This window comes from Hypomesus nipponensis, chromosome 17 (genome assembly GCF_054491055.1).
Source record: "Hypomesus nipponensis isolate SF chromosome 17, ASM5449105v1, whole genome shotgun sequence".
NCBI lineage: Eukaryota > Metazoa > Chordata > Actinopteri > Osmeriformes > Osmeridae > Hypomesus > Hypomesus nipponensis.
The window spans coordinates 6265001-6289200 of NC_140377.1; the positions used below are offsets into that span (position 1 = coordinate 6265001).

The window sequence follows — 24200 nt, forward strand, 5'->3', positions numbered from 1 at the left end:
TCTCTCTCGTTAACATAATTAGACAATCCACACAATCATCTCTTTTGTTTTCTGTTTCAGAATAAAGTGCTGAACATTGACGGAGTGAAGGTGAAGCTCCAGGTAGGAAATGGAATGAAAGTTATGGAGCCTCAAAATGTAACAATGGGATCGAGCACGCCACCTCGGATGTGTAAAGTGCAACCACTACCAGTTATGCCAACGGAAATCTAGCAGCTCACTGGCGCTGGTGGCCTTTAATCGAGTACACCATGAGTACCTTACCTTACATCACTGCATATGTGAATAGTAACGACCTCAGCCTTCTCAGTCTCCCAGCATGCACTGCTTTGTCGGGGGTAATAACGCCACATGAAGTGGACCTCTGCTGCTCGCTGCCTGATTCAATCAACACGAAACATTTCCCCATTTAGAGACAAAGTAGATTTAAAGGACAATCAGGATTTAGTGGCTCAATTACCATAAATCTTCGTCCAGACTATTAGCTCCCACAAACGTTCACCGACTCCCCAGCCTCTAGCCTCCCCAGCCTCTAACCTCCTCCTCTAGTCTCTACAACCTCTACCCTCCCCAGCCTTTAGCCTACAACATCTAGCCTAACCAGCCTCTACCCTCCCCAGCCTATATCCTACAGCTTCTAGCCTTCCCAGCCTCTAGTCTCTGCAGCCTCTTGCCTTCCCAGCCTCTATCCTTCTCAACCTTTAGCCTCCTCATTCTCTGGCCTCCTACCCCCAGCCTCATCAGGCACGCATTGTTGTTTATTAGCTTAGTTGTTTCTTCTGTGTCAAATAGAGCTGCTAATTATACCAATCAGTCTAAACAAGCCTGATTAGAGGTCGTTGGAAGTCTGCAATAAGGCTTACGTAATAAGGAGATTTTTTGTTGGTGCTAATTGGCCCCAGGCTGTGTGCGATGATTTGGTTCCTCATGTTAATGCCATTCCTTGCTACCACTGAGGGATGGGTCGTGGGGGAGGGGGTCCCAGGGAGATGGGAACCAGACCTGGGATCAAAGCCTACTCGCAAGAGCGAGAGAAGAGAGAGAGAGAGAGAGAGAGAGAGAGAGAGAGAGAGAGAGAGAGAGAGAGAGAGAGAGAGAGAGAGATGGGGGAGACAGGAATGGGGGGAGGGGGTCGCATAATAGAGAAAGAGGAAGCAAAGGAGTGAGGGAGATAAGCGGTAGAGAACAGGAAGCTGCATAGCAAGCCACAAAAACACACGCAGTGTTCACGTGTGCAAATAGTGCAAAGTTGGCTTTGAAGCATGTGAAAATGTCATCACCTAGCGCTGGTCTGGTCTGGAGGAAGTGTTGTTGTTGCTGGGCAGGCTGGTGGTGAGAGACAGCTGTGGCTGAAGGGAGATCAGGCTATTTAATTAGCTTAGGTCCACAGGGGTTGGATAGGAGGCCATCAGGGAGGCGACCACCGGTGATTAATATTCATGAACCCTACCCCCGGACCGCGTCCTGTCTCCAACCCTCCTTCTCCTCTCCTCTCTTCTCATCTCTTCTTCCTCGGTCCTGCCTTCTTCCATTCTCTTTGACCTCTTTGGCCGTTCTCTCCATCCTGCCGCACGTCCCCTGCTCCTCTCCCTTCTGCCTTCCTCTCTCTGTCCTCTCCTCTTCCTCATCTCCCTTCTCTTCCTCATCTCCCTCCTCCTCTTCTTCTCCCCCCCAGATCTGGGACACGGCTGGACAGGAGCGCTTCCGCAGCGTCACCCACGCCTACTACCGTGACGCCCATGGTGAGGCTTACGCACACACACACCTACAAACACACGCTCACATACACACAAACACAACCATACACACACACTCACGTTGATACTCACTCGTAGCACACACAAATACACAAACACACTTACATAAGCCAGCACACACACACACATACACACACGCAAAGATAACTGTAGCATAGTTAGAGCGGTAAGCATGGTCTTGTCAAAATGGGACTCAGCCCTATTACATAAGAAAGATGCTCCAGTTTATGTTTCCCATCAACCTAATGTGCAGACTTCATATACATATCAGATCCACTTCATTAAAGCATGTTGGATTGATGATGTAATTGCATGTATTGCCTGTACATTATGTATTTGGTTGGGTCTATTGTGCGAGTGCCATTTGACTGCCACTATTTGTCATTGTTTGTCTTGTTTGTTTACTATGTCTTCTTGTGTTTTCCTTCTCATTGGCTGAGAGGCTGAACGGTATTACGGAATCATACAAAGCAGGTTCCCTGTGTGTTGGATGTCACTTTGGAGTCGCGTGTGGCCATTCATTATTCATAGGTGAGGACGGATGAGGATGAGTGTAGCAGGATAAGGGCGGGGGAAGACCCAACCCAGAGTGTGTATCCTGGCTCTACAGCAACACTTCTGCTGCGGGATCAGGTGTGATCGGGGTGACAGAGTTGATACCCTCACGCACCGACACACACGCGCGCACACACACACACATGCTCATTAGGGTGACTGGAGAAAGAAGTTGCTGAAGTCGGAGATTGTCTGACTATCTCATGGGGAGGAGGAGGAAGATTGCAAATGAGGAGCGAGCATAGAGGAGGAACATGGGGAGAGAAAGAGGAAGGGGGAGAGGGGGAGGAAGTCTGATTGGCTGTGAAGCCACTATCCCTTCGGTTCACTCTGGCTCTACACTCCACATGATGAAAGGGGAAAGCTTGCGTGTGTGTTTGCATTGGTTCAATCTCCTCTAATTGCATGCAACCCTCAAATCTTACCTCCCTCCAGTCCTGGAGGAGGTGGAGGCGGGGGAGAGATAACCTTCATCAAGCCCAGTCGCAGTCACCTTCCCTGGGATCATACCTGCGTCTGCACCATCCACCTTTGAAGCACCAAGATGTATTAGCCTCCATGTCACACTGCTGGGAATACCAAGGCAGGGAGATTCTGAAGAGGCTAAGTATAGCCCAGGCCCACTGGGAGGTGACTGATGGGATATTGATTACACTGATTGAGACACCACTGTTGAGTTGCTGGAAGGGGATGAGAAGATGGTTGTCCTTGTCTGCTCCAGACCACCGCACATCCCAAAGGCCTCAGTCACAGGAAGGGGCCAGAAGTCAGATGGTTCCCTTGACCCAGGGATTGTTTTTGTGCAAACATCTCAACCTTCACCCAGCATACAGTATCAACCACAAACGCCTCCACCTGCCTCCACCTTTTTTTTCCTGTAAAGAAAAAGAACGAGATTTGAATGGACTAGACTCGATTTTGACACTGACGCCACGTCATCTTTACCAGTCAACTTCTCTCTTTACCCCCTCGTCAAAAGTTATCTCTTTTTTCTTCCTTCTCATCCTCCCCTCTCTCCTCCTCCTCAGAGGACAGTTCCCCAGATGATTCTATCAGATGATTTTCTGTATCTGAAATACTACGCGTTCCGATGGATCCCTCGATCATGTACTGTATCTTGTCAGAAGCTCCGCCGGGACGAATACAAGCAATTTTAAATATCAATAGGAAATTGCTCATCCTCCTCAAATACATAATTGCTGTGTTATGAGCCCACAGCATTCGAGAATGTGATTTTCCAGGACTTTTTAGTGGAACCCAAACAACTTGAGAGGCCCCTGTGAGACAGGCAGATGGTTCCTTGTGAAGCCAGAGTGCTGAACCCGGATGCCAGGCTCCAGTGCTTTGACCAGCTCAGAGGCTGATGTTCCAGCACGACAGATCTGCTCCCAACAAGGCTGTCTGCACACGCGCGCGCACGGACGCAGATACTCACACAAGTACAGATTCACACACACACACACACAGACACAAAGCAGACTCCCTCTCACATCTGTAGAAATCCAATGGGTATTGACGTCTGTCACACACACAAAGCTCCAAACAGATGGTGGGCTGCTTCCTCCTGCCATCACTTCACCAGGGTGATGCTTGTGTTTACATGTCAATGTTTCGGACAGTAAGCCAAGCATGGAAAGCTTCTTTTGATCAATACCAACTGAGGCCGTCTATCAGTAACGAGAGACAGAGCGATAGAATGAGAGGAAGGGAAAGAGAGACTGGTGAGAGAGACAAACCAATGGAAAGGGAAAGAGAGTCGTCGAAAAGGAGAGAGAAAGAATTTGAGAAAGAGAGAACGGGAGCACGAGGGCAGGAGAGAGCAAGAGGAGAGCGGGACACAGGGCGGCCACAGTGACAGAGTGTCAGACGAAGACAAACAATGTTGCAGAACGAGCCCCGCGGACACTCCTCAGTGATTGATGTTGGAGTCCTATCGTCCTCGCTATATATATATATATATATATATATATATATAGAGAGAGAGAGAGAGAGAGAGAGAGAGAGAGAGAGAGGCGGTCATCAACACAGCTCTTTCCACCTCCTTCCTCCGCTCTTTCCTTTGCTCCAACTAACGACGATAACAACAAACATCTGCAACTCTGAGACTGGCTGCAGCTAGTTTCCTTAATGTGGAAGTGGCACTTGTTTTCAAAAACGTGTGTGTACGTGTGTGAGAGAGTTCTAAGTGAATTTCATACCACAGTCAAAAAGAGGTGATTCATTCTTCTTCAAAGCATCGCATCCTCCCACCTCTTCATTTGTCTATTCTCGGTCACAAGTTCCTTCTCTGTCTCTCGCATCCTTCCTGTTCTTCCGTTCTCTCTCTCTGTCTCTTGCTCTCTCTCTCCCTCTCTCTCTCTCTCTCTCTCTCTCTCTCTCTCTCTCTCTCTCTCTCTCTCTATATATATATATATATATATATATATATATATATTTTATATATATATCTCTCACTCTCTCTCTCTCTCTCTCTCTCTCTCTCTCTCTCTCTCTCTCTCTCTCTCTCTCTCTCTCTCTCTCACACACACACTCTCTCTCTCTCTCCCTCTCTCCCTCTCTCTCTCTCTGCTTGTTTGGTGCGTCCTCTAGTCAGGACTCCATCGAACTCCTTTGTTGCTTTTCCTACCCTCACGTGTTTCTCCCTCCCTCCGTCATCCCTCCCTTTACCCGTTCATCTGTTCTTTCTCTCTGCCGTGCCTCCACGGAGCCCACGCCAGCTGCTGTATCTCCTTTGCTCAGCACATCCCATCTCTAGTGTCGTGTTGACAGGACTCACTAAGATCCTCCGTCAATCTCCCCTCTGAGTTTGAGTCTTGGCAAGCACTTAGCCTCACAAGCCACCGTTCTGCACCGTACACACACAGAGGCCTGTCGCCTGTCGGCTGAAACAGACTGAGGAGATGGGCCGGTGTGGAGTTATGCATTTTGTAAAATGAGTTTGAGTCAAGTCTAGAAACCGTATTCACATACAGTGGGGTGCGCACACAGTCAGAGGCATGCAAACGTGTACAGCAGTTCTGAAGTGTTCTCGCTCCGTGGAACTGGTCCAGTGTGTGGGGCGTGCAGTGAGTGAGAGGGCTGGATGAAGAGCTTGTCTCTGAGAGCTCAGACTGCAGGACAGAGGCAGACTCACCTCCATCAGGGCAACAGAGAACCAGCAGGGGCGAGCAATGACCAGACTCTCAGAGTCCGTGCCTTCCGTTCAAAGGAAAAAGCAGGGGAATCCTGTATTCATTGGTGAGAGGTTCAAGAGGCCGAGCCAAAAGTTACGCTGAAAATGAACATGAGAACAACAGAGGGACACTTCTAATAAGTCGTTGACTTGGTGTTGCTGTACTTGCTTATTCACTTGATTCATCGTCTCCCCCCTCTCTCTCATCTGTCTCTCTCTCTCTCATCTGTCTCTCTCTCTCTCTCTCTCTCATCTGTCTCTCTCTCTCTCTCTCATCTGTCTCTCTCTCTCTCATCTGTCTCTCTCTCTCTCTCTCTCTCTCTCTCTCTCTCTCTCTCTCTCCTGTCCTCCCATCTCAGCCCTCCTGCTGCTGTATGATGTCACCAACAAGACATCATTCGACAACATCCAGGTAAGAGATCCTCTGTTCTATCTGTTCTATCCTCCTAGCGATGTACTGGAGAACGCTGATGAAATAGCCGATAATCCAAAACGCTTTGTCGCCATGGAACCCATGTGTCTAATCATGATGTGAGAAGCATGTAAGTGGCTGGGGTGTGTGAGGGGGAGTAGCATTGTCTGACAATGGAGTGAGCAATAGTTTCTTTGAAATTGGTCTCTAAGGGTGTCCACGTATAACAGAGCAATCCTATATCATTATTTCGGATGAGAATGCATGGAGAAGATCTTCACACTTATTATTTCTCTGCTGCTGCCAGTGAAAAGAAGCTAAACTAAGAGAATGGTACCAAAGCGTGTAGACAATAAAAGAGCCTTGGATGGAGGAGAGAGCGTGCGTGTGTGTGCGCGTGTGGCCGTGCGTGGCTGTAATTGGCCGGTATCGCAGTAGCCCTAGCCCCCCAAGGACTTGCTGATGCCTGTTCTGTCTCTGGTCCTCGATTCCTAAAGCACCTGGAGTGTGGGTGGGGGGTGGGGGGTGGGGGGGATTGTCCATCTGCCTGTCCATCTGTCTGACAGACCCCTGATCTGTCCATCTGTACATCCCTCCCTGTTTCTGAGGCCTCCCTCTCCTCGGGGGCGCTGTAATGATGAACTGATGGGCATGGAGGTGGCATCACAAGCCTGCCTTCAGCTCCTCGGCCAGTGTGTTTACCTTTCACAACGACAGTTTACCTCAAACGTTTTAAGCCTTCTTAAATGACGGTACAGTCAATTCGGAAATGTCTTGTAAGAAAAGGTGTCGGTGGATTCTATTACTACAAATGCAGACCAGATGCAGAAGGGATGGGATAGAGGAGAGGTCCTGAGTCCCTTTTGTAAAAGCATCTGCACCCTCAAAGTACCCAGGAACACCGCTCAATTCTGCTCCCCAAGGCCAATATTTATAAATGATTGAAAGACACGACAATAGACCGGAACTTTGGAATGCTTAGAATCTTCCACTTGAATGTGTGTGTGTATCTGAATAGAAGCTTCTAGAAGAGAACAACTCTATTCTTGTGGTCTGGAACTCGCATCTAATTCCAATGTTGGCACCCCCAGAGCCTGGACTACAGTGTTGGTGCCACCACCTCCACCAGAGGTTCCTGAGATGCCCAGTGGCCTGGCTGGGGTTCAGTGGAGGCTGCCAACTCTACCAAAGCCCCCTGCTTAACAATGGCATGACTAATCGATGGCTGCAAAATTGAATAGGGATTTATTCTCTCGAAGTGTACTGCATGCTCCTTTATGTTCCAGTCCAGCCCTGGTAAAATGGCAGATGTTCTCTGCGGTCTTCATCTCTAGTGTGCAAGAGACGTCTGCCAGGTTTTTTGGGCGGCTGTGTCGTCAGGGATTTGGCTTTGTTGAAATTAAATGTTGTTTGTGTGTGTCTGTGTCTTAGGCTGCCCTGTACAATATGAGTGTGTGTGTGTGTGTAAGTGTGTGTGTGTGAGAGAGATGGGAGAAACCAGGGAAGGTACACATGGGCCGTAAACATTTTCTTTCCCTCCACCATCTTTCCTCGTCCCAGGGGCATGGGAGAGGGGTAGAGGCAGCTTGCACTCTGCCGCCAGTTAAATGTCACGCTGCCTTCTCACAGACGGGAGTTTATGTTGGGGACATGCTTGGCTTCAGTCTGGGTCTTGGAGAAACTGGGTGAAAGGGAAGCAAGATTGAGATGACATTTACACGAATCTGTCAGTGTGTGTCCAAATGAAGACATTTGTCCTATCACAAACTAGGAAACACAGTATGTCATCATAGGATGCCACGCCACGCTTTACCCTGCTCTGCCAGGGTTGCGATTGTGTGTGCTTCTGCTTTGACGTCATCCATGGTTCTTCATAGCTGTCATCTTGTCACGGGTCGACTGCTGCCCTGTAATTTAGGAACCTTAACTGGCCATTGAGAACTGACCTCATCACGGTCACATTCCCTACCATCATTGTTATCATCATCGACACCATGATCCACATCTCTATTATTATGTTCATCACCATCATCATCATCATCATCCTCATCACATCCTCTCTCCCATAGCATCCCCTGACAACTGCCTATTCTAGGTGTTGATCCATCCTGCACAGTCTGGTTTTGCCCAATCATGGTGTCACAGCAAAATGCTTCCCTTCCCCCTTGTCCACTAACGGCCAGGACACTTCCATTACCTGACCGGTCGGCCCCCAGGGGCCAGATCATACACTGCTCCTCACATCCACCAACACTGATGCCTCACGCGCTGGCACTTGGCTGCAGACGTTCCAATTCAATTTCATTTATCTGTACCTGCCAGGGGGAGGACTCATGGTCACTACTGAGATTTGATAGACAGGCAGTCAGTGACATTCAGTTGCACTGACTCAGCGTTGAAGCCTGGTGGCAAGTGATGCCTGAGATGAAGTTTTTCACCTGGTTGAACCAGTTTATGAAAGTAAGGAAAACTACTTTGAAACTAATTTGAAAAACCTAAACTTTTTAGAGTACCTTAACCCCCACCCCGTATTCCATTTTACCATTTAAGTAATGGTAATAGGTAATATTTTAAGCTATTCCATCTGTTCTCTCACAAAGTAGGGACAGCGTCTCTCTATCAGATGTGATTATGTGCATTGTTATGCAATACCTCTTCATAATTATAGCTTTTTGTCCGCTAAGTGCTTTCCTTTATGTGGAGCTGGTGGTGTTACTGTTTTGAGATTGGCACTTTGTCTGGTTACCCAGGCGATGACGGAGTCAGGGGAGGTGATACAAAAACTGATTAGAAAATCCACAGCAGGAACAGTCCTGCTACACAACACTGCCATGGAGGATCAGGAAATACTTCAGCATGATTACAGGTTCCATAAGCTCACACAGTGTTGGAACTGCAATTCCCATCAACACCATGCTGATCATGGATATGTTTGGTGAAGGCCAAAGAACGGCAGGAGTTGTTTTGAAATGTGGACTGAGTCAGGAGCTATTTTACATCTATATTGTAAATCCTCATATGTGTTGCTAATAGTATGTTCTCTATGCTATCTCTGTCCCACATAACACAGCAGGTAAAATATGGATAAGGAGCAAACATCTGCCTCGGCCCCCACAGGCCTAAAAATGCTCAAACATTAAAGGACCCTAGACATGCCTTTGAGAAACAATGGAGTGCTAATGTCTAAAGATAACCATCAAACAAGATGAATGCCTTGTATTCTATGTTGTTGGTTGCACACAAACACAACCTGCTCCCTCCTCCATAGCTCAGGATGAATGATATTCGATTTGCAACCAAAACTAACAAACCTTTATAAATCCATTTGGCTTTCTCTCCCTCTGGCAAATTAGCCTCTCTTTTATCCCAATCAGAGTCCAATGCAACGTAACTGAATTTGCTCTGCCTTTGATCCGATGTTTAACTATCCACCGTGAACAAACAGTTCTGAGTTTCTTGGACAACACCCTTCCTCCATTGTTCTTTAATCTTTCATTCATCCCCAGAGTCCATGCCGCTGAGGAAATTGAGACATTATTCCGGTGCAATATTTTCCGGTGCGATCCAGTCCTCCATAAAGCTTTTCCCCTTATCACAGTCAATAATAAAAATAAGATAACAATTACATAACAATGACATAAAAGTTACATTTAATACCATTATCATTGTCATCATAAATGACTAAAAGACTGAGTCTGGATATGAATTGATTCCTTGGTTTAGCAAGGTGGATGTACTGAAGGTAGAGCAAATGCCCTTACGCCTTCAGCCCAATGAAGAGAGGAATGAGAGAGGAATATGCATTCATATCTGACCCTGATTCAGAGATGTTACATTCAATAGAGAGCAAAAAGCAAAACACAGTCAGGATGTGACTGGCTAGATCACAGGATATAGTCCTCAGACATGAGTCAGTTACTATTGATGACCATCGCTGTACATATCAATATGTTTCATTTGGGGGATTGTTACTAATATGAAAGTCTTGCAGCTCTGCGCTGTCTGGAGTGTATGTTGAAATCTTGACATCTATTCCAGCACACAGCAAACAGGTCCTTGTTGGCAGTAGATTCAAGTGTTTCTGTATGGGTCCTGTTATGGTTCAATGGCTCCAATATTTCTACCATAAAAATAGATATTTGTTCAACCTGAATCCATGAGTTATTGTCATGTTGTCAGTTATTGTGATAATGACCCTAGTGCCAGTGACCAGACTTTTACCACTATAGTAAGTATTTTAGCACACTTGTTTAGAGCCTTTATAGCTTTATGAAGACTCATAGATAGATACCCCCTACAGGCTACACTGGAGCTGGTCTCTGTTCTAGGCGTGTGTGTCCAATTACTCACACAGACTGAAAGTGAAGCTTTTCATACTAAAGGCCGAGAACGCCTTCAAACTCATAGTCAGCTGTCTCTCCTCCTCTGTTGCCTTGAGGTTAAACTGCCTACGCCGGGTGTTCTAATTGCATCTATATTTACTTGGTTTAGTTTCAAAGGCGAGACTTTCGACCTGCTCAACCAAGGCCGTCTCAAAGCCCAGGGGTCGACCTCTCTCTCCCTCTACTCTGAGAAGCCACACTTCCGTAACACCTCAGAAAATACTTTCATTTACTTCACAAAAAGTGATTTCTTTTGGTCCTGACCAAGAGCGTTGACTGCAGTTTGGAAAGGCAAATATTCAAAGCTGAGAGGTTAAGAAGGAAAAGTCTGAGGAATTGTGCTGCCAAGCGCTGTCCAGGGGAACTATCTCCTTTGAATTATCTTTCATTGTTGTCTTTTTTTCTTCATCTACGAGGGAGAAAAGATTGTCTCATATTGAACTCATGCTTAGTCCCTTCTCTATGACTTCTTAACTGTCATGAAAGCATCTAATGTTACGTACAATACACATTTTTGACTTCCTTTCTGTGGTAAACTGGAAGTACAACAATGTGTTTCTGTGAATTATTTAAGGCTGAGATTTTATGTCGCAGCGCTTCTGGCTTAATGTTTGTTGTCAAGGTTTACAAGACTTGTGGTCTGCTGAGGTTGTAAGATTGTGACAAACAGTGTTTCAAGGATGATTGATGTACATGATGTCAGACACAGAGAGAAGACTGTACCCCCACATTACCCCCCCCCCCCATCTTACTCCCCCCAACTCTGGAAAAGCTTGTCAAACTAGCAAGTCGCAACACCGTAGGAGCAAAAGCATAGAAGTTTCATGAGGTGATTTACTCTTCAAAGTTGTTTTCCATGGCTCTCATGTGGTCTTACTGTTAAGTGCATAAATCCCACTAATCCAGATTGTGTTTACCTCAAGGTCTAAAGCATAACCGGGTGCTTTTTCCCACAGATCTCCATCTAAAACTGACTCTGAGCTGTGTGTAGGTATCATCCTTCATGACTAATCGGCTGCTCTAGTTGACATGATGTCAGTTTGAGTGACAGTCTGTGAAAAAGTCAATTTGACGCCCAGGTACAGTAGCTTCCGCCTGTGATGTTGTATTTGCAATGATGTTACTTTTGCACAGTTTTAGAAAACACACGGTTCTTTGGGAATAACCGCTTAATCCTTTTCTAGTGTGTGCACTTATAACAATATATGCACAAAGCATAGGTCAATTTGGATAAAATAATTTGTTAAATGAATAAATGTAGATGTAACTTAACTCCAACTAAACATACATTCTGGAATTTTAACACATAGAAGAAAAATTATCACTTGAAAACCAGCACAGGTACATTCAGAAAATGATGTAAGAATGTGCTGTGGTAAAGGGCTACCGGTTATACTGTATGTGCAGATCTACATATATATTTAATGATTTAGTAGATGCTTTTATCCAAAGCAATGTACGAAAGTGTTTTTCTGTGTCACAAATCTGGGAAGTGACAGGTCTAAACACTCTTCTTTCTGCTTCCTGGCTCAATTTGGGGATAGGTTAACAAATACCATAGAGCCTGCATAAGTTGGCTGTATGTACTATAAGACTGGACTATATGTTACATGACATTTATGGATTGTGTGCTGTCTTCTATGATGTAGACTATTTAGCTTTATTCACAATAAAATCAGAACGTTTTTGTCAGACTCTAATAAATGCAGAATTTTAAAAATCTTTTTTCACGTTTACCCTAGACAACCTTCAATCCTATCTCACTAGATCAAATATTAATTTCCTCTTTTGTATTCATACATTTCAGATTTTCGAGTAAAAGTCAATTTACCAATGTTTGCGACCAGGTTTGCTAGCCAGGATCAGCGGATGGACACATTTCACACACACCCACAGCCCAGGGTGACTGCAGTCACTATCGGTGTGTGGAACTCATGAAAGACCTCTCACCTTTGCTCCTAAGCGACGCTCGACAGCCCATAATGGCTTTCTGTGTCACAGATGTTCCAATTAGGGCCATGCAGTGAGCACACTCCTGGCATCCGCTGGGGTCACTGATCTGAGGGCCGTGTTGAAGCAGGTGAGGCCAGGGGGTCGTGAATGTGAGTTGGATGGATTTACCACTGCTGGCTGACTGCTAATGTACCTTCAGAATCCGTAGATGAAGAAGTAGGCGTGGCCATGGTTTAGTCATCATCAAAATTAAGGATGGAAGGATAGTGATGTCAGATGGGATTATTGTAGCGGTGCTGTCTCTGAGATAACTTCATCCAAGTCGCTACTTTGTATCTGTTTGTCTTTCATTAGATTTTATATCTCTCATTTCTTTCCCTTTTTTCTCTTCCTTCTCCCTCTCACTTTCTCTCTGACTCTCTGTCTCTCTCTCTTTCCAACTGTGATGGGAAGCCTGATCTATGCTGTGGCTCTTCCTATTCCCAGCAGTGCTTCGGAAGCCAGAGATGAGGGCTTGAGGTTAAACTGCCTCCGCCGGGCATTCTAATTGCATCTATATTTACTTAGTTTCATTTCAAAAGCGAGACATTTCGCCTGCTCAACCAAGGCCGTCTCGAAGCCCAGGAGCCGGCCTCTCTCTCCCTCTGCTCTGAGAAGCCTCACTTCCTTAACACCTCAGGCAATACTTTTCTTTTCAGTAATAGATTTTTATTCTGCAAGCAATCTTTGTGTCCTAACTGAAAGTGTTGACTGCTATTTGGAAATACCAACCTGGAAAGTTGAGCGGTTAAGAGGGATGAGGAGCAGAGAGTTTGCTGACTACAGATTTCCAGGGGAACAATTTCCTTTCAGTTATAATTTTCCCTTTTTATATATATATATTTCTGTTTCTTTTTTTACTGTGTCGTCAGCATATTCTCTGGAAAAATATTCAAGTCTATTTTGATTCATCATTAGTCCAATCTCTGTTCTGTCCTCTTAGCAAATGTTCAGTTACATTCTCAGAGACAATATGAATCATCCCGAAAGGAACTTGTTCCAAATAACCTTACTGCCGTTCTAACTAGCATTACTGGTGTTGATGATCATTGTCACTCACATGCTGGGACTCACTCAAACTTTTGCTTGATACTTGAAGATAAAACCCAGGGAGTAAAGAGTTAGTGTCTTTCTCTCACCCCCTTTGTTTAAAGGGAACAGGCAAGTCCATGTTCTTTCCATGCCCCTGCCCAGATATCAGATCTTAAGAGAAATTCCTCACTTTGTTTCGAGTTTATTTTCTTGTTTTCTTGTCATACTAGTGTGTTGTGTGTGTGTTGTGTTGTGGTGTATACGTGAAGAGGATGAACATATTCAGCACCTAAACCCCAACAGTTCCGACACATCTCGTCCCTGTAAACCCTTGATACTAGCCTAGAACCTGCCACTGTGTCTGGTTAAGCTGCCATGTTGTTCTTGTCAACCTCCCTCCCAGGGGGAGCACGCTCACATTCTCCCCGACTCCGGAGTTTCCTGCCTGGGCTTTGGCTTGCCATGACTCTGCCCAAGGAGCCTCCAGAGTACTGTCTTGTTGGGTTAGAGACTCTGATCAAAGCACAGCCAGAGCTGCACTGTCACCCATAGCAAATCCCCTCCGACAATAGTGTGACAGAAGTGTTTGGAAGCTGGCGGTGAGCTCGGTGACTTTCAAACATTTCCCTGCATGAGTGAGTCGAGAAAGTGGCCAAATAGAATAGAGCTTTGATGCTGCAGTGTCGCTGTACTGTCCTGTATATAGTGTGGATTAGAAATGATATACAGTAGTATCCATGTATGATCCCTATAGAATGGGTTAGAAACGATATACATTTTAATTAATACTGTCCTGTAGAATGGATTATAGATAATGTACAGTAATATTCATGTACTATCCCTGTAGTATAGATTACACTTGACGGTGTTCCTTCAGTATTGGTGTAGGATACAGTTCAGATTGTTGTATCCCTGTTGTATGGTTGTAATATGGGTTGGAGATGATAGTATCATGTGGTATGGAATAGAGATGAGAGTGTTTCTGTAGTATGGATCAGAAATGATAGTATTCCTGAAGTATTGCTATAATATGGATACAAAATTTCTGTATCCCTGTGGTATGAATATGAGAGTAACCTGGTAGTACACTGTTACAAACCCTTCCCACAACGGGTATAGTATAGGTTAATTATGGACAGACAAGGGGAACAGCACTTGCTGACAAATCGTTCACAATATTTGAACACGGAAGGTGAAAGGTTATGGAAAAACTGCACATCCATTATTGACTTACTGAATGATAGATTGGTGTTGCTCGGGAGATTGAGTCAGCTCTCCCTCATTCTTCTCTAGCAGTCCGACAATATCATTTAGGGTGCATCCCTGTCCTGTTTACGTCAGAAAACTAGACAGGAAGAAATATATGTGTGGGCTGTACCCTCACGTAGCACCAACTGTCATGGCAGTGACAGGAAGGCGAAATAGAGCAACAACCACAGTCCGTTTCCCTCTCATTACTTCTCTTTTTTTTCTCCTGCTCTTTCCACCTTTTTGCCTTTCCTGTGTTTCTTCCCCTCTCTGCCTTTCTTCTCACCTTGGCATCTGTCAACTTTCCCTCGCTCTATTTCTCTCCCTCTCTCTTGTAGGGGTTCCAAACAGGTCATGAGGTATGGCTCGGACGATGGAGCCTGTAAAGATCTGGTTCCCTCCTTTCCTTTGTCTCGCTGTTCTTCTGTCTTTCCATCTCTCTCTTCGTCATCTCTTCTCTTTTCCATCTCTTCGTTTTATCTCCACCATCCTCACCGCTGGCATCGAGACTACTATGGAAGCGAGATCATCAACATGCCAGGTGCATGCTGGGTAGCGTGGGCGGAGGGATGCCTGACCTCCAGATGGCCTTTACTGTCCTCTCCTCCATCTGCGAAGAACAGACTGACCGCTCACAGCATGACCATGTTCTTCCATGGCCAGTAACACAGTCAGACACCATTTTCCAGGTTTCTTCACATTTCGTCATGTGGCATCGGTATTCTCCCTCTGCAGCTGTTTGCCCATTCAAATCAGCAAACGACAACGTCTTAGACATCAATTCCCAGCCTTCAATTACCAACGGTGCCTGGTGAAAGATAAACACCCTTCCTTCAAACAAGCTGATAAGAGGGCTTGTAATTGGACATAGAAGATGGGCTATACTAAAGCTTCCATGAAAAATGATTCATGTCAACAAAGTGAAAGAGGAAGAGGCAGAGAAAAACATGGGTTTTTCTCAATGGGAGAAAGAGATAGGGAGAAACAGAGGGAGAGAGAATGAATAGAATAGGGAGAAAGAGAAGCTAGCCTGATACATTTAGACTTGTTGAATTGCAAACTTTATTAATGTGTTTTTTACCATTACATTTACATGTATTCATTTAGCAGACGCTTTCATCCAAAGCGACTTCCAAGAGAGAGCTTTACAAAAGTGCATAGGTCATTGATCATAACACCGAGATATCCCCAAACACTGCGGGTAGCCAAACATGAAGCATACATTGTGAAAAAACAAAAAACAAAAATAAGTGCCAAAGGGAAAAACCATAAGAGCATGTAGTTAAACATGTTAGAATTAAACAACATGAACCTCAAAAAACTGCAGGAGTGTACCTGTAAAAAAGCAAGCAACAGTAAGTATATTTCACAGCGAGTACCGAGTTTTAAATCAGTAACAGCTTACCATTAAGAGCAACAAGTCTGTAAGTAAGAGTCATTGTGATCCTGGAGGAAACTAACATCAGTTCCAGCAATACCATATTGAGTTTGTTCATGAAGTGTCCATTGAAATTCTAAGAGGGCTTAAAGGATACCTGAAGTCAGACATTAGTCTGCTAACGTGTTGCAGGGGTTATAATGAATGAGTATTAGGATTCCAAAAAGGTATAAAGAGCAAAAAATAGAGATGATGTCTTCTCAGATCTGATTATCTCTCTCAATCATTTTAGAAGCCCTTCAGTGCCTGGTGTCAGACCTACAGTGTATTTCTAAACCTCTGTGGTTGTGGCAAGGCAAGCTAGCGAACATGGCTTCTGTTAATGACATTGTTTGTTTAGAATGCACCAGGCGGCTGGCCCTCCACGCCTCATAACGACCTGTTAATCACACACCTCCTATTCATCTGGGCTCTGCCATCACATGCACACATGCCCAGGGACAGATAGAGGGAAAGGTTAATTAAAACGTCTGATCATTTTCCCCTTCTATCTTTTCTCCTTGTCTTCCTACCCTCTGCTCCTCTCTCTCTCTCTCTCTCTCTCTCTCTCTCTCTCTCTCTCTCTCTCTCTCTCTCTCTCTCTCTCTCTCTCTCTCTCTCTCTCTCTGTCTCTCTCTGTCTCTCTCTCTGTCTCTCTCTCTCTCTTTCTCTCTCTCTCTCTCTCTCTCTCTCTCTCTCTCTCTCTCTCTCTCTCTCTCTCTCTCTCTCTCTCTCTGTCTCTCTCTCTGTCTCTCTCTTTCTCTCTCTCTCTCTCTCTCTCTCTGTCTCTCTGTCTCTCTCTCTCTCTCTTTCTCTCTCTCATCCTCTCTGTGTTTCTCCTTTTCTCTATACATTTCTGTCTCCCTGTCTTTCGGTCTCTCTCTCTCTCTTGCTGTTTCCTGCTCTCTCTCCCACTCACTTCCTCTCTCTTTCTCATGCTGCTTCGTCGTCATTGCTCCTATATCTGCTCACCATTTAGTGAGTCTTCTCATTCTACTTTGTCTCTACAATGCCAGTGATTCTACATAACGGAAGGTGCAATCCAATTCCCCAGGAGAGATGGGGGCAGGGATGACACCTGGACATGATGACTATGCTGGGTAAATTATCCATGAAGCTCCAGGGCCTCTGAACAGCTTGTGGTTGTCTAATCACAGCCCATGGTTCATTAGCCTCCTAAATAGCAGGCAAAGAGGAGAGATACTTCAGACAAACTGTCCAGAAGGATGCAATTCATTCCAGTAAATCGGAGACCTAATGGTCGAATACAAATGATTCATAAAGGTCCCTACATTCAGGATTGCCAGAGAATGATCACGCCACGGTATATAAAGGATTGCCAAATGTGAGAGACACAAACCCCTTGCTTAGTCATGCCTTGTTATTGTGCTTGCCCAAGGTAAAAAAGACCCAATGGCTCCTTTGTCTGTTGTCAGAACAGAGTGTTTATGCGGATGAGGGATGTGACAATGCAGCTGTCGCATTCACATGTCTCCTGATAAAGGAAATAGATCCATTCAACACCATTTGGCCTGGTTGATGGATCGCGCATCTATCTTACAGCTCAATATTGTTAAATACACCTGTGTTTTGGATGTGTGTGTAAATACATGTGTGCTTCTGTCTATGTGTGGGCGGGTCTGATTCATCGTGTGTAGCAAAGCTTCTTTTGTCCATGAGGCCAAACATATTTCAAACAGATTGTTCCTTGAACCAGTGATTTAGTACTGATCCCCTCCAGCAAAACAGATACATTTACATTACATTTATGCATTTAGCAGACGCTTTTATCCAAAGCGACTTCCAAAAGAGAGCTTTACAAAAGTGCATAGGTCACTGATCATAACAACGAGATAGCCCCAAACATTGTGGGTAGCCAAAACATGAAAAATACATTGTGAAAACGAAATAAGTCCCAAAGGGAAGAACCATAAGAGCATGTAAGAACCATAAGAGCATGTATAAGAGCATTACGGGCTCTTGATTTTTCACAAGGCTTGTAAACACAAACATGACCCACAACCAAGTGTGACTGTGTTCCTAAAGGTCTTCTCCTGCCCACCGATCTAGCCTGGAGTCTGGGTGGGAGAGGCTGGATGGCCCCCTCCCCCTATCCTTCGTCTTTTCTGGGTGATTAGCAGCCTAAAGTGCCTCATACTCAGAGAAAAAGAGTCTGGCTTTTCCGATCACGACACATCTCCTGCCTCATTACCTCCCAGCATTTAAACAAAGTGAATGGTATTTCTGTGCCCCTTAGAGACTGAAATGGACTGAGAGGCTGCTGTGCACTGCGCAACTGGCTCAGAGGATCGACAGAGACGCTTGTTAGGAAGAGAGACGACATGGGACATGTAGTTCTGTGCTGTCTTACACCCACTATGTCATCTGTGTGAATTATGTTTCATACACAGGCTGTCAAACAGGCTCACAAAGGTACACACACAGACACACACATGTTCGCTCCCTTACTGACTCTCACACACATATACACACATTTAATGTTATAATACACATATAACATTATCTATAAGGCCATACTGGGTAGATTCCACTGGTATTTATTTGTCTTTCCGTCCCATAAACATGGCACTTATGGGTTAGGGTCTCAGGACACTATGCCTATGACTGTTCCTAAAGTTCGGACTTAGTTGGGAAAGAAGGCCTTCAGGTTTTCTGCGCCATCTGCTTGGAATAGCCTGCAGAATGGGTTTAAGGACATAGTTATTCTCACTGAATAATAAGGAATTGTAAAGTCGATGGAATGCGAGCCCATTGATAATAGTCAATGTTTTAATTAATAATAGGATTGTTTTTTTTTTCCTGCACTTTCGATGCAGTGCACTTTGAGCTTGTCTGTTGTCTTCATGTGAGTGTGTAGTTATTTCTGAAACGATATGCTGCCATTCTTCGCCAGGTCTCTCTTGTACAAGAGATTTTTGTATCTCAATTGGACAAACCTGGTTAAATAAAGGTTAATGGTGGAAAAGAAAGGACCCACACCATTGTGTCCATGTGCATCTCCTTCATCTCCACACACTCCACAGCCCAACCTTGACTGCATGTGAGCAAGGGTAAAATCATTACGACCATCCCGTTATCTGTGTGTAATTAGAACGGACCTAACTTGAAGTAAACTGCTTTGGACCTTCCATGCAACACAACAAAGAGATTGATTATTGGCCAGTCAGGAAAGCAATGTGGAGTATTTCACAAGGGGTCGTAATTAAGTATGGTAATGTCTTTTGGCCTCGAGTGCTTAGATGAAGGATATTGTTTTGGCAGACGGGCTGCGATCTATGCCCCTGTCGATTACAAAACTATTACTGGAGACTGATGGGGCCTCGCTGAGTTGTCTCTGCTCCTGGACAGACAGCTTTGGAACTTGGGGTTGCTTTTGCTGTTTACGTTCTTATTGTCTGTGTTGATTCAGGCCACCCGTTGCCAGGTGATGATTATGCAGGCTTTCTCTTTTTTACGGCATCATGAAGTCTTCTGATCCCAAGGCTGCAGAAGGCTGCTTTTTATAAGGCTGCTGATGCTCCCTGTTCGTTTATAGTCTCCAAACTCTCTTTTATCTCTCTCCTTTTCTCTTTCCCTTTAGCTCTCTCTCTCTCTCATTTTGTCTCCAGCTGATGTCTTTTCATCTCTGGTGCATGAAATGTCCCTATTTTTTGTCCTTTTTGGAAATAAGTTTTTTTCTTACGGGTCCCCCTCCTTTCCCCCTTCTCTTCTGCGTTCTGTTTTGGTTTTGTCTTCCTCTGGGTCAGATGTGTCTGCTGTCTTCCTCTGGGTCACGTGTGTCTCCTGTCTTCCTCTGGGTCACGTGTGTCTCCTGTCTTCCTCTGGGTCACGTGTGTCTCCTGTCTTCCTCAGGCCTGGCTGACAGAGATTCACGAGTACACTCAACAGGATGCGGTTCTGATGCTGCTCGGCAACAAGGTGCGCTGTCTCGGGAAATTCCTCCCACCCCACACACATCTGTCACTCGACTAGACACAACAACTCATTACCAAGGCACAACAGCACATCACCCCGACAATAATTAACAGTCAGACAAAGCAACAGCTTTATTTCCTTCACAGGAGTCTGTATTGAATAGTTTGTGGTATTTATAGTATGCCTACAATAACCCAATGTGTTCTGATGTTCTCTCTCTATTGCTCTCTCTTACAGTATTTATTCACCAACACACACAGCAACATTTGAATTATTTCCATGGAAAATTAGAACAATACCGTAGCTTGTAGAATACTGTACCTTGTACAATATCACAGATAACTCAGCTGCCCCTCTCTCTCTGGGAACTAAACACCAACATGCACAGCAGCTCAACAGATCAACATGCAGAATAGACTCAACAGATTGGCCAGAGCTATAAATAAATCTCTTCCACATGCTAGAAGAGCTGAGAACAGATGTTTGTCCTCGTCTCCAACTAGGATAGAGACCCTCCTCTCCTTAGTTAGTCACACTCTTAGCTTATATTATAAACTTTATGGGCCCCTGGAGTTTAAAAAACGTATGCTGCAACAATTTTTATGTAGGACTACAGCTTCTAATGATGGAGCTCTGGGGCTTGCTGTGCTTGCTGGCTGGCTCAAGTTAGGTTAAATTTACATTTAATGAAATAAGATATTTTCAAAAGTAAAGTAGCCAACAAAAGTTGCAGATTGGCTTTGTGGGAAGGTCTGTTTACAGAGCACTTTAGCTTTTACATTTAGTCTTTTTTTTTTTTTTGCAGTTATTTTTAGCTTTTAGCATCCCACACTGTACACCTACTGCATAGTTGCAGTTTACTGTGAGAGCTAGACTGATTAACCACCTCTTCTTTTTACTGCGCCTCTTGCCTTAGGTCATTACTTTACAGTAACAGACTACATAAATCACCATGCTTTATGCCAAAGATCCTAAGGTCTAGTACACCTTAGTATATATGTATATATTAACAGTACCAGTCAAAAGTTTGGACTCATTTTCCCATTCAATTGGGAAATTGGTACTAGTACTTGACTGGTACTGTATATATATCTCAACACATCTTTAGTTCCCTTATTAGGTCTGGGGGCCACAGTCAATCCTATCTACTCCTGGCTAACACAGTAGTTTTGATGCAGCCTCACACATCTGTATATCTAAAGTGTGGCTCCTCTGTATCCCCAGGCGGACTCCACACATGAAAGAGTGGTGAAGAGAGAGGATGGAGAAAAGCTGGCTAAGGTGAATAGCTAATCTCCTTTGCGGGGCCTTAATATCGAGCAAGGATGTGCACAACTCTGACGTCTGTCTGTCTGACTTTCCTTCCTTCCATCTCTCTCCGTTCCTTCTCACTCTCACTTTCTCTGTTTCTCTGTCTCTCTGTCACTCTCTTTCTGTCTGTCTCCATCTCTCTCTTTCTCGTTCATCCGTCTCTCCTTGAAAACACTTTTCTCATTGCCAGATTGTTATTGATTAAACTGTTCCATTATTGCGCCATCTGCAGTAATACAAAACAAAGAGAAAAAAATCTCTACGCTAGTAAATAAATATGAGTATTTCTCCATCATGACACGTAGCCGGATGTTTCATTTTACTCAAAGAATTAAAAACCCTCTATGGTCATAAGACAGATGATATTTCGAGGTTAATGATATTTCTGAGAAATACACTGTCAGATTTCTTGACAAAGACACGTGTAAATAAAGTTTGGAGCTTTGAAGGATCCACTAGACCAGTTTCTCATTCCCTCGCCCACACTAGTGGAACCCCGGCAGCAACACAGATATCACATTGTCTCCCTATAGCTCTGAAAGCATTAAGCTGGCAATAACTCTCTCCAGACACTGCCTGTGTTGATGTCTGCGAGGGAGTGAAAACGCATTTGATTTGTCATTACTAGGGGTTTAAGACAAAGTCCCTTTTTACCAAACTAGCTTGGTTGGATGTCAAGGATATTGGAATTCATGTACAGAGGGATCCAAATAAACAGCCCTAATTTGTATTTGTTTGGAAGACAAGATTTGTGTCTAGACTTGAGGTGTGGTTTTGTGTACTAACTTGTAAACCATGTGGATATACAATACAGTGCAAATGTCAGTCAATGTGGCTCAAAAGGCCACAGGTCAAAGTTCAGACAGATGTGTTTCCTCTGCACATATAGTTTTTTTGTTTATTTGTTGTTGTTGTTGTGTCTGTGTAGGAGTTTGGTGTCCCCTACATGGAAACCAGTGCCAAGTCTGGCCTTAATGTGGAGCTTGCCTTCACAGCTGTGGCCAAGTGAGTACAGTCCTACACAGCGACTTGAATATAGCAAGAACATGCGTCATCTTACTCATCACTGTACTCCCGAGGGTCTAATATGTTCACGTGTAATCAGAGTTAAAACACTTAGTGACTTTGTTTTCTGATGCTTCTCTTTGTGCATACTCAACCAGTCGCACGCTCAGAGTTTATATTAACACAAATGTCCTTTCCTTTCCTCTCTCATCCCTCCTTCCTGTCCTGTCCTGGCCGTCAGAGAGCTGAAGCACAGGTCTATGAAGGAGTCCAGTGACAAGTTCAAGCTCCATGATTACGTCAACAAAGAGATGAAGAGTGCAGGCTGCTGCAGGACCTAAACTCACATCATGTTGGTCACATCGAGTGTGTGTTTGTGTGGGTGTGTGAATGAGTCTGCTATATGTGTTTGGATGTATGTGTCTTTTGCTCATTGTCTTTTACTTTTTTTATTCATCTAGAAGATACTTTTATCCAAAGCGTGTTTTGTTTGCATGTTATCCTGTGTGTTTGTGTGTGTGCGTGTGTGTGTGTGAGTGTGTGAACGTGTGTGCAAAGAGAGTTCATGGAATCACAGCTCTGTCACTGTGTTGTGAGACAAATGAGGAGTCAGATATACAGAGAGAGCGGATTCAGCGAGGTATACTCTATGTCAGTGACCATCCTGTCTTTTTTGCACTAATCCAATTAATTTCATGTATATTTATATTCAGATTTACCCTTTTTATCCAAAGGAATTCTGATCACAGTTGGAAAACTCTTTCGAAAGATTCCATTAGTCAACTAATTCGACCTGAAACCAGCCACATGAGAAGAGAAGACCTCTTCGAAGATTGTTCCCATCTCTCCTCCCCTCCCTCCATCCCGTAATGTCCAAAGCCACAGCATCGCAGTGACAAAAAAGTACTGTGTGTCATCATTGATTGCACTCCACGCGCCACCTAGTGGACTGCATATATAACATGTAACGTGCAAACAGTAAACTCTCCAAAGGTTGCATCTCTTTACAATAATGATGTGGCTTAGCGCTGAGAAAATCACACATTCCTTCTCAGTCCCTCCTCCCCTTCATCTCATCCTGTCCCGCAGTGTTCTGGGGAAGCCCTCCTCCACAGTGACCAACCTGCTCCTACACACTGACCCATCTCCTTCACAGTGACCAACCTGCTCCTACACACTGACCCATCTCCTTCACAGTGACCAACCTGCTCCTACACACTGACCCATCTCCTTCACAGTGACCCACCTCCTACAGCAGTGAATGTACAAAACCCCTCACACAGCCTTCTCCCTTCTCAACTAATTTAGACAGGTAGCTTGATAGGTTTAAAACAGTCACCTGGTTTAAAAGATCCCTACTCCGTCCAATCCCCATGGCTCAGTTTGACCCCAGCACGCCTTCTTACCCCTCATTATCAACCCTCAACTGTTACTGTTATGCTAGTCTAACACCCTTTACCATCGGGCGTTCTTCAAATCCAATCAAATATTTCGTAATGCCACACATTAGGGTCCCATAAGTGTATTGACAGATTTAAACATATTGTGTCTTAGAAACATAGAAAGTGACCACTGGCACGTACAAATGTATCTCACTATAGCATCCTAATGGGGTGTTTGTGTTGGTCACTGTCTTGTGTGAACATCCATCTCAGTTCCCTGTCTGTCATACCACACTGTCTCCTATTCAGTGTGGGAGTCCTTCAGCCCCTTCAACTCACCAGCATTCTCTTTATATATAATATCTCTTTCATTTACCGAGCTTTCATTTATGTGACTGATGGTATTATTTCTACATAACGGTAAAAAGGGTTCTTTCTAGATGTTTATATTACTGTGGAGTTCAGTTCTAAAGGTGGAGTCTTAGAGCCTCATCCTTCTGGAGATGATGATGACTGGGGATGATGGTGACTGGGGATGATGATGACTGGAGATGATGACTGGGGATGATGACTGGGGATGATGACTGGGGATGATGATG

The 24200-nt window shown here is 44.6% G+C and overlaps 1 protein-coding gene across 1 annotated transcript in view; it reads left to right on the forward strand.

The window, feature by feature from the left end:
• LOC146253175 (ras-related protein Rab-26-like) overlaps positions 1-22560 on the forward strand; it is a 40957-nt gene extending 18397 nt beyond the window's left edge. Inside the window, exons 3-9 of the mRNA XM_084678131.1 lie at positions 61-102; positions 1676-1742; positions 5844-5896; positions 19841-19906; positions 21128-21184; positions 22143-22219; positions 22461-22560. Of these exons, the coding sequence (XP_084534257.1) occupies positions 61-102; positions 1676-1742; positions 5844-5896; positions 19841-19906; positions 21128-21184; positions 22143-22219; positions 22461-22560 (462 nt within the window). The remainder of the gene's footprint in view (positions 1-60; positions 103-1675; positions 1743-5843; positions 5897-19840; positions 19907-21127; positions 21185-22142; positions 22220-22460) is intronic.
• The last annotated feature ends 1640 nt before the right edge of the window (positions 22561-24200 follow it).